The 11,653-nt window shown below is 42.0% G+C and overlaps 1 protein-coding gene across 1 annotated transcript in view; it reads right to left on the reverse strand.

Annotated features, from left to right (window-relative positions):
* LOC103923949 (alpha-1-antiproteinase-like) overlaps positions 1–11,653 on the reverse strand; it is a 23,235-nt gene that overhangs the window by 4,113 nt on the left and 7,469 nt on the right. Inside the window, 1 exon segment of the mRNA XM_009332386.1 lies at positions 52–160. Within this exon segment, the coding sequence (XP_009330661.1) occupies positions 52–160 (109 nt within the window).

The following is an 11,653-nucleotide window of genomic DNA, read 5'->3' on the forward strand; positions in this document are numbered from 1 at the left end:
TATCTCCTCCTCCCGGGTGTCAGTGAGGTTAAAGGCCAGCCCTTCCAGCACCTGAGCCTGGCTGGTGGTGCTGGAGCCCAGGGCTACCAGGGCAAAGGCAGTAGAGATGCTGACTGGGGAAAAGAAAACATTCTTGCCAGGTTCTTGGGTGGTTGCTTGCCTGTAAAACCGGAAGGCAAAGTCTGTGTTACTGGGGACTATCTGTTGGCAGGACTCAAGAGGATCTCCCTCATGGGGATGCTGCTGCTGGGAGTTAGTTGCCTTGGGCTTGTCATTGTGGTGGTCAGTCTGGGTCAGGCTGTGGACAGTGAGGTGAAGCATGGCCACCAGCAAGCACAGCGGGAAGGTGGCCTTCATCATCCTTTGCAGCTACTGTGTGGACAAAGAATGAAACGGTCTTGGATGTTGGAGGTCAGCTGTGTCAACATCTCATCTTTCATTTCTATCTGCTACTACTTTCAACAGCTATCTGGTAATCACTGTTATCTCCTGACCTGCTCCTTTACTATGGAAGTGTTTTTTAAATCCCTGTGCTTCTGAGTTTATCTGTAATTCCTATCCATTGTTGCCTACTTCAGTTCTGCTTTACTCCAGCTACAGAAGTCCCTTGTTACTGGAGAAAGAAACATGTGAGTATTAAAGAAAAATAAGAGTCAGAGGGAGAGAACAAGTGAAAAGGTTTTTTGTTGTTGTTGTTTTTTTGTCTCTGTGCAAATTCGTGTTATGGTGAGGCAGCACATCAGGAGCAACTCTTAATTCTTTTATGTTTCTCTGTAAGAACTCTCAGGATTATTATGCTATTAGTGATTGAATGAGGCTTACATCAAATGACAGTGCTATGTCAATGGAAAACAAGATGAGATTGCAGCATGCGAAAGTGGTATTCTTTCTCTCATTCCTGACTCATTTTAATATACAAAGTGACTAATCACAAGAGAGGTGTTAAAAATTTTCTGCTTTAATACCTGATTAGATCAGAATATGTTGCTTTATTTTAAGCAACCACTCATGTCTTCCAGATGGATTCCTCTCTGTGTGTACTCCCCTCCCAACCCCCCCCCCCCAGAATCCCAGTCATGGGAGGGTGAGGTCACTGGTGTGGGCTTGGCCCCTCCTGTCTTTCCAAACTTTGTATCAGCAGTAAACCCTCTTTTCATAAGGCAAATAGCCCCATGGCCAGAGTAGTGCTCAGCAAAGAGCCTAGATTGTGGCATCTTTGTCATTTCTGAAAACTGTGGCCATTTTTTGTTCATTTGTTTATTGCTTTCTCTTTTACAGGTTAGACCAAGAACGTGTTGGGATGATTTGTAGTGTCTAGGATGTTTAACCTGTCAGAAGACAGGTAAGAGCTATTCCAATTAAAATTTGTACTAATGACTGGAAAAGCAACTCCAAATAGCCTTCACCTAATGTCCTACTTGAAGCAGAACAGCTTCGGGGAAGAAGACAACATGAGTTACCTGCTCACCCCCCAGTCAAAGGCACTCAGAAACCTGGGATCAGCAGGGCAGACGAGATGTTTATTGGGATTTTCCCCACGCTGTGTCAACACTCTGGCCACTAAGATTTGGGTGAAAAGGAGCCAGCTTGTCCTTCCACAGCTTTGCTCTGTGAGATCTGAGTAAATCGGGACTTACAGGGTAGGTTAGCATAGCAAAATCAATTTGTGAATCCTGTCTGGACCATGTTGGTGTAAATAAGACAGCTTGTTCAGCTCAGTTTTGGTTATCTGGTTGTAACCTTTAGGGAACAGTAGTAATGATAAAAAATAAGATTGGCAGTTGGGAAGTCAGAATACTTCCCCCTTGTTAATGAAACAGATTTCTTCTAGATGTGAAAGAGCTATTTGGGATAAATATTCAGAGCAGAGTTATACTCTGCAGAGCTGCTATAATGCATCCCCACAATTTGCTATTCAATATTTCTTGAAATAAAGTTCTGCTGTCTTTTGAGTGCTTAGAAACCAGGTTTCACCCTTGAAAGCAGATGTGCTTCATGACTCACTAGCTAAATGGCATACAGCTGCATCAAAATTGTTAAGGTAAAGATAACTGGGTACTTACATTACATTCAGAAGGGTCTTGCTCTCATGGGTTGTGCTGTTTCTTGCTGCTTTACTCATACTGCTGTCTTCCTCTGTTAAACATTACATTGCTTCAAATACATATTACCTAGAAGGACAAAGCTGAATGCTGATGAAGCTAGTTTTCTTGGACATCATATGCATGTGTCCACATCTCTCCACTCCAAACAGAGAGCAAAGACCATGGGGCCCACCTGGTCAATAGAGTGGAGTGTTACATTCCAAAGGGTATGCAACTCCTAAGCAAATATTTATTGGAAATGAGATTTTTTTGTGCCAAGGGCAGCTACTTTGCCCTATACACTACCTGAGATGGAGATAACTTCATCTGGAGACACACAATTTTGCCCAGCACTAAGCTCTGAAGGCTAGGGTCAGGGTGAGGGAGCTGCAGGGAGCAGTACTTGTGCTCAGCAATGATACACAGCCTACTGGACTCCACTTAAGTGTCAAAATCTCATCTTTTTTTTTTTTTTTTCTACACAGTAGAGACCCCACTGGTCGCTATTCAGAAGCCAATGAGTCCTTTTGGCCTCATTAATAGAGCACCTCATTCATTTGTGTAAGAATGATGTTTTTTTAGCTGTATATCGAATAGTAGTCTTGTAATCTTTCAGACACAGCGTCTCCTCACAACCTAATAATTCTCTCTGTATCTCTGTTAAGGACCACCTCATATATCAAGACCTGAAAAGTACTTAATGTAGGCTTTAGCACTTGAAAAAGCTGTATAAAATGTGTGCCATCACTGCAAGCGCCCGAACACGATACCGAACAAATGCAACTGTTGTAACATATATAAACAGTAAACCAAGGTACAGTCCCAAATCACTCAAAGAAGAGCAAATAACAGAAAAGAGCAACCCAGTAACACTAACCAGTAACAAATCAAGGCAGTCTCAAACAATAAGCCTCAGCCTTCTTGTAAAAATGTATTTCAATTTCCTGGGATTCTTCCAAAGGAAGATAAGTGCTGTGAAGCTGGCTGACCAGCATTCACGGCTGGATGAACTGTTTAGATGCATGGTTTGATCAGCCAGCCAGGAGAATGCCAGCTCAGTCCCTCTATGCCTCTGCTGCATCTTGCAGGACTTGTTACTGTCTGCTCAGGAAGGGGCAGCACAATTCCCTGGATCCTGAAGAGTCAAGGAGCTGTGTAAGTAAAACAGTTTAAGCATGGCTGTTCCCAGTCCCCATCTGTGCTGCTTTCAGAGGTACTTCTTTATCTACTGGGTTCCATGGCCTTGGTCATGCAGCTAGGTTCTCTGCACAGTATCTACAGCCTCAGCTCTTTTTTTTGTTGTTTGTTTTTTTTTTTTTTTGGAATACAGCTGAACTCTGCATGCTCATTTTAGATATAGCCTAAGTTTGCTGCTAAGTACTTTGGTTTTGAATTTGTATTTTTTTTCTTACTAGAGTACCAGTTGCTACTGTCCCCTGGAGCGCTTGTGTAGGCCAGGTGAGGCTTGATGGAGCAGACTGTTCTCTTCTGCCAGCCACAAAACCACTGCATTTGAATTAAATAATTGTATAAGCTAGAATGCTTGATTGTACAAATGCAGTCTTTCAGGAAAAAAGAGTGAGATGCTCACAGTGTGCCAAGACAGTCAGGCTGTTGGCTGTTCTGTGCTGCTCCTTTAGTCATACAGCTGAGCAGCATTAAGCATTTATGCTTCTGTTAAATATTACGTGGATCAAAACAAAATTATCTGAGGATGCAGATAAATGCTGATGAAATTGTTTTCGATCCACATGTAACCATGCAGAGCAGGTAGAAGTCAGTGATCGCAGGGCCAGCTGGCTTAATGTTTGCTGTCCCCAAACATGCATAATTGCCATAGGCAAACACACTGTGGAGAGAAGAGGCCATGGCTATGAGTAGCTGTTCTACCAGATATATCTTCCTAATAATGACACAGCTAATGACACAAGTGCTAAAACATCTCCTGAGGTGTGTTATGGCCTGCTTTGGGGCTTTAGTTTCCTGATTGTGCAGCTCAGATACCTGCTACAATGTCCTAAACCAAGCTAACTTTCTGTTCTATGAAAAGCAAGGCAGAAGGGGTAATTAACATGCAACTTGGTTGTTTTTTTTTTTCCCCCCAATATGAACTTAGCATCAGTTCAGAAACAGTCCCACACTCAGAGGCTTTCTTTGAGCCTTGGTTTAGACGCATCAGAGGAGGAAGCCTGGGCAGTGGAGTCCACTGTGCCGCTGCACGGCCAGCTGAAGAGGAAGGTAGCAGGAGAGAGACTCAGTGCTGTAAAGAAGAGTTGTATACAAGGGTTGGGGGTAATTCTGGATTCCCTGCATGACTCTGAGGTGAACCAAAGCATGCTTCAGTACAGTGAGAAAACTGTGGCAGAGACACAAATGTCAATGTGTTTGCTGTTCAGACATTCATCTGTATTATTCTCTTGTTGAAAGTCAACATGGATTGATTTTGAAACTCTTTCAAAATCTGCCTCTTTTTGCTTCAATCATCAGTATTCTCATGCAGTGGTGGCTTGAAGAGCTCCATTGTCCTACCAGGGAGGTCAGTAGAGATTCTGCAAGCCAACAGCTGGTCCACCATAGGGCCTGTTTCTGGAGAGAGTAACCTGCAAAATATGCCTATGCTGCCATTTTGACTTACAACTTAGTTCATTCCTGACCATGTGACTGTACTCATATTATTTTACTCCAAGTGTATCTGGTATGAGCTGCCTAGCTCCTTTCATCAGCAAACACTCAGCAAGCCTTGCAACCTCAGGCAGCCCCAGCTATGCCCTGTTGAATGTATGCCCACCCTCAGCATCACTCTGTATAAACATTTTCTCAGGCTGTTACATAAGTCTCCTGTTATTTTGGGCACTCTGAAAGAAAAGCAAAACAAAAACCGGCAATGTCTCAAGGCAGCAGAATGTCAGCCTTGGCTGAAGGAAGACTCAGACCAAGTGCTTGCAGAGCAGACACAGCCACCCCACTCCAGAAGGTCTACAACATCCACATTGTATATCACATATCTGGTATAGACATGAAGCACTCTGTATCAGCTGGCCCAAGGCTGTCTTCATGTCCTGTCCACAAAGACAGTATATGCATTGCCAAAATTCACCATTGCTTACCCTAGCACCAAACTAGCTGAAAGGATGCAGTCATTGTGGGAGAGCCAGAGGGAGGCTCTGGAGCGGTAGTCAGTGTTAGGTTGAAGAACCTACCTAGGATATGTCTTGAAGACATACATGGTTGCAGTCAGATTTTCCCATGAATTTCTATTCTTACAACAGGACTAAAAGGTCTGCCTGCCCCTGGCCTTCAGGTCAGCAGGGAAGGAGAATGCATGGAAGATAAGCCACACTCAGCCTGGTGGTGGTTCACGTAAGAATCTTCCCTGCATTTCTTTTTCCAAAAATATTTGTCATAACTGTTATACCATTTGACAGTTCCTGCATGCTCATTTATACTGCAGATGGAGATTAATGAGACCTCCAAGTCAGGAGCTTGTTACTTTAATGAGTCTTCATTATAATAATTTGCATACTTTGAGAGGTAAACATACCCATTTCAAACAATTACTATGGAAGTTACAGGTGATGAATGATATTGTCAAATAATCCAGAAGGAATGTAAATCTATGATTCTTATTGAATCCAGATAGAACTGCGTACTGGTTTTGGCTGGGATAGTTAATTTTCTTCATAGTAGCTAGTATGGGGCTATGTTTTAGATTTGTGCTGGAAACAGTGTTGATAACACGGGGATGTTTTCATTATTGCTGAGCAGTGCTGACACAGAGTCAAGGCCTCTTCTGCTTCTCACACCACCCCACCAACGAGTAGGCTGGGGGTGCACAAGAAGTTGGGAGGGGACACAGCTGGGACAGCTGACCCCAACTGACCAAAGGGATATTCCCTACCATATGACATCATGCTCAGCATATACAGCTGAGGGAAGAAGAAGGAAGGGGGGGACGTTTGGAGTGATGGCGTTTTGTCTTCCCAAGTAACTGTTATGCGTGATGGAGCCCTGCTTTCCTGGAGCTGGCTGAACACCTGCCTGCCCATGGGAAGTAGTGAATGAATTCCTTGTTTTGCTTTGCTTGCGTGCGTGACTTTTGCTTTACCTATTAAACTGTCTTTACCTCAACCCACGAGTTTACTCATTTTTACCCTTCTGATTCTCTCCCCCATCCTGCTGGGGGGAAGTGAGCAAGCAACTGTGTGGTGCTTAGTTGCTGGCTGGGCTTAAACCACAACAAACTGGGATTCACATGTCAGTCAAGCATAATACAGCAGGAGTTCAGTTCCTGACTACCATTAAAATAATGACTTTAGGATAACAAATTTCATATTTCATAGTTTTAAAAGGTATTCAAGATTTTCTTTAGTTTTCTTTTAATAGTTACCTATGTAAAAAGCACTCCCAACTAGGGAAGCGCAGGGAGAAACACAACTCAGTTATAAAGAGATGTGCAAAATGATTGTGTCTCCATTTTCATATTGCAAAGCCTTGAAGATAATATTTCAGGTCTAAAACCTCAGCAAAGAAAGGATATAATCCCATTTTATTTAATTCATTAAACCCTCAAAAGTTTCCTGTCCATGTATAGTGTTTATTGATTCATAGAAAAACTGTGCAATTTATGTATTTTATAGGGTTTTCTGTGCCATGTGGGAAGCAGACTTCTTACACCAGAATGACTGGGAACAGATTTTCTAAATCCATGTTTATGAACCAAAACAAAAATAACTTAATAATCATCTGAACTTCATGCTTACATTTGGCAGATGGTTGAAAGAAATGTTAAGGTGCTTCATATTAGCTAGCCAAGTCATGGTTTTATCCAGGAGCCCTTCTATGACTTGAAGAGTGTAATTTTAAGTTTCCAACTTTGAAAACTCTAGTTACGCTAGTGGAAAGTTTGTCCATGGAAAAGTCTTACTGGTCCTAAGTAGCTGTTATTTAACCTTTTTTTTTTTTTGAGTAGTAATGATTGTCTTAAAAGAGACTTTTTAAAAACAGCAGCCTAAAATCTTACATTCGACATGCTAACACGGGTTCTGGATGCACTAAAATGTCTCTCGCTGGCTTGCTTCATTTTTCTCTTCAGCACATTTGCTAAAGAAACACAATTTTGCTCTTAGCTCTAATATAAACACAGTTCGTGCACAAGGTTGTTCTGATCTGATGTATTGAGTTTACACTTTCATGGGAGACAACTGTGTTGATTTTTGTAATTAATATTAAAGAAAACTCTAGCCTCATGTTTTTGCTTGGTTAGGGCTGCGAGAATTGGTGAATTTCTGTGAACAGTTACACAGTGGCTGTTCAATGAGCTGTGCCTAACAAAGTAATAAGGTTTAATTAGTCCAACCTAATCTGACAGCTTGCTGCTGGCACACTATCTGTTAGTACAGCTGGCTAGTGATGCATGTATGCATATGAAATAAAGATCACTCCTTGCAAGTTTTCTTTGCTTTTCAAGTATTGTGTGGTTGAATTCTTGCAATTTCAAGTTGTCTTCTCATACAAATTTTGCTTCCCCCGGTCCAATTTAAAAACAGGTCTCAGTTAATAAATTTAACATGTTCTTCATTTTGAGTTTTGATAGAAGCTGTTTTCAAGCTAACATTGGCAATGCCTATATGAAATTCATATTCTAGTTGTTTGGGTATGTCAAAAGTTTGGATCACCCAAGAAACCACAATCTGTATGGCCAAGCCCCCAAGCCTGTAATATCTCCAACACATACCATTGTGTCAGGGTGCAAAAGCCCTGAGTACAGCGCAGAGCTAGGCTTCTCAAGGCAGCATTAGGCCTGCACAGAGATAGTCACAAGTTTAAGTTTACAGCATCTTCATTTATACTTTAAAAATGAGACCTTTTCTTTTGTTCACATGTTGATGTTCGTAATACAAATGCAAGATCAGGAAATTGCCTTACATGGATTTCCAAACCCAAAACTCTAAGCCAATGTTTCCTCATTTTTTGCTACAGACAATTTAACCTACAGTCACAATCAATGATGCCTGCTGAGTAGTGAGAGGACAAGAATTAAACCTATATTCATTCAGCAGCCCTTGCTAGTGCAGCCTCCCTGTGCTTCCCAGTAAAATTCAGCAGGGCTTTGTGAACATCCTGCAAAGAAAGTGTGCGAATTTCATAAGAACAGGGATTGGACGGCAGAAGTGTGAAGGGAGTTCCCTGATGCAGTGACTCCCTGGAACAATTGCATCTGAGGAAACCAAGCCCAGGGGCTGGAAAGAGATCTAGTGGAGAGCAGAGAACTGGAAATGCCAGAAAGAGACTGAAGTAGAAAAGAGAGAGAGGTGTGCTGTGCTCCTCTAACAAAACACATGCATCCACTCAGTAATAAAAACGTGTTCAAATTCTGCCCAGCTGTGTTGTCCAATAGTTTCTTGCAGCAACCTTGTAATCAATCAATCAATATGGCAGAGAAATATTAAAACTTGGGGATCATAATCAGACATTAAAACATTATATTTCTGAAACTGTCCCTCTGTACAACATACTTTACTTTTAAAGAAAACATAGTCTACAAGTGTGCCAGTGTGTTTTCCCCACAGGTTTTTGCCCCTGTGCAACAGAATCTTAGAATCAAAATCTAGGTTGGAAGAACCTCCAGAGGTCATCTAGCCCAACCCTCTGCTCAAAACATGCCTACTTAGATCAGGTTCCTCAGGGACATGCCTCCAAGGATGGGGATTTCACAACCTCTCTGGGCAACCTCTTCCAGTATTTAACCACCACACGGTAAAAATATATTCCTAATTAGAATTTTCTACATTCAAACTGTTCATTGATCTTCTCTTCAGTTTCTGCCAGCTTCAGCATCATGCATCTCTTTGTCATCGTCCAGAAACTTCTGGGCCGTCATTTACAGACAGGGCATTGCATTTGCTCAGCTGGACCTTGCTTAGCAGTAATTGAAAGAAATCCTCCATGGATCTCCTGCTCCTCTGTCTCTGTCAGGTGAGGTCTTTGTGTAGCCAACTCCACATCGATGCTTTGCCTCCCCAGGAGAGCATTGCAAAGGCAGTAAAAAGGCTCAAAGGAGAGAATAAAATCTTGTCACCTTCCTCTGCCATGACCTGCTTGTAAAACCTAAATGTGAAGTCAACATTGCTGGTGGCTACATTGAGATGAGCCAGGTTTCAACTACGTTGCTGCTTTCCAGGAGATGTTTAGGTAATTTACAGCTCTCAAGCTGTACTATTCACTGGGGTGACCAGTTAGTATGTGGGAGTGAAACTTAATCACACAGTGGACTTGTTTGCTGGCTGTCATTTACAAGATAGTGAGGGATGGAATTGACATGTGAATAAGAAAGCATCATGAAAATGACCCATCTCTCCATAGAATGCCATCAATGTTTGTTACAGAGGTTAATTTTATGATCTATGACTGAACTCAAAGACCAGCATGCAAACGATGAGAAAAAAGGGTTTTAATTAATGTCTTTGAAGTCGTTTCTAAAGAAAGACTGGAACACCCATTAAATCCACAGAGTGCCAAAAATAATTCCTCGTTTTTGCCCACAGAAATGAGATACAAGGCTTAGATCTCAGTGGTTAGTTCAGTGTTGCCAAACTCCATGAATACCGAAGTGTTTAGAGAGGCTGTTTTCCCCTTAAACTTCTCTTGACCTTTCATCATCTTCCCCCACCCAAATTCCACCTCCATCCAAAGCACACATGTCACATCCAACTGGGGCGCTTTGGAAAGAAAACAGCGCTGGATTTCTTGGGGGATCATGGGAAGAACATTTTGGGGATCAATGTCAGTTAAAAAGAAACTAGAAAAACATAATCTTTACTCTTAAAAAATTGAAAGATGGGACATAGCAGACTCCTCTTACTGTCTCTGAACTAATTTGCTCTTTTAATTTTGCTGTGCTGAATTAAACAAAGATGTATATCTGTGATGCCTTCATTTGTACAGCAACACAACTACAGAAAGGATTTATTTTTTTTAAAGACACAAGAATTAAAGCTACATGTATTTACCCCAACTGTGGTTTTGTCCTCCTCTTTTTCTTCATTTCTTTTTAGTGCAGAAAGTGAATTATTTCTTTAGGGAGCCTCCACATGTTATACTATCCAAAAACTGGCCAAAAAGTGAGTCACCTCAGATTGGAATAGCTCTGAGTTTCGTTTATGATTCCTAGGACTTTATTGAATGAGTTGGATGTAAATGGGTCTAAACTGAACACTGGGTTTAACTCCACTGTACCAGATCTACAAAATCAAAAAGAGAGAGAGATAATCATCACCTCATCGAACTTGGCAGGGAGCCGTCTTTGAGCAGATACTGAGGTGGCAGTTGCTGGCAGTTAGAACAGATATAAATATGTCTTGGAAGAGAAACTCCATTTGCTGCAGTGCCCTAGAACTGCTACATGGCTTGGTGCAGGGAGAGCCCTACGTACTTCCAAAATAAGGAAGAAGGAGCAAGAAGTGATTGTGTCACATCAGCTGCCAGCTCCTACACATGAACTTGCCTTGGAGAAAGAAGTTCAGGAAACCTGCCCCAAAGACTCAAGGATATGCAAAAACTAGAGTCAAAAGACTAACCCCAAAACTTTATATATGCCATACAGTACATAAATAAAAGACAATGCAAATGAAAGTGTCACATAAAAATGACACGAGTGAAAAGTTAATGGGCAGAATGTTTATTCTGAATGTTTCCAAGTTTTAAAGCTTTAAGGACCTTGTGTGGCCAGTGTGTGAGGGGCAAACCCCAGCCAACCTTTGGACTCCAAGCAATGGAGAAGCAACAGTGCAGTTGCACTTGCATGGGTCTGAGCCTGTGCCCTGTAACTAAACAACATCTAACTGATGGAGGTGAAAAGTTCAGTGTTAAATCTTCTCCCCTACAGTAATTTCCTTTGATTCTCTGTCTATTGGCATCACTTTCTGGCTTATTTATGCCAAAAACTTTAACGTCTGCTAACTAAGTTCCAGTCAAGCCTTAGAAAGACTCGAAGTCTGCATTGCATGGTGGTCTCTCCAGACAGATGAGCTAATTAGCCCCAGCGTACTGCCAGGCTGCTCTTGCTTCCCTGCTTCCCTGTCTCATGGCAGCTGCAAAAGGGACCTCAGCTTGTGTCTCTGCATCTCACAGCACAATGTGGACATCTTGGCCACCTTGGTTATTCCCCTCTCCCTCCCACCTGCTCCCCATGGACTTCTGCCTTTTGTCAGGGAAGAGCAGTACTCTTCAAGACATGACATGTTTCTTCACAGAACCTTGAAGAACATTTCTATTTTCTCACCATTTCACAAGAGCACTGTCCTGGTTTTAGCTGGGTTAGAGTTAATTTTCCTCCTAGTAGCTGGTACAGTGCTGTGTTCTGGATTTAGCATGAGGATAATGTGATAACACACTGATGTTTTAGTTGTTGCTAAGCAGTGCTTATACTAAGTCAAGGACTTTTCAACTTCCTGTACTCTGCCAGCAAAGAGGTGCACACGAAGCTGGGAGGGAGTATAGCCAGGACAGCTGACCCAAACTGGACAAAGGGATATTCTGTACCATATGACATCATGCTCAGTATATAAGCT

Source organism: Pygoscelis adeliae, unplaced genomic scaffold (genome assembly GCF_000699105.1).
Source record: "Pygoscelis adeliae isolate BGI_AS28 unplaced genomic scaffold, ASM69910v1 Scaffold429, whole genome shotgun sequence".
NCBI lineage: Eukaryota > Metazoa > Chordata > Aves > Sphenisciformes > Spheniscidae > Pygoscelis > Pygoscelis adeliae.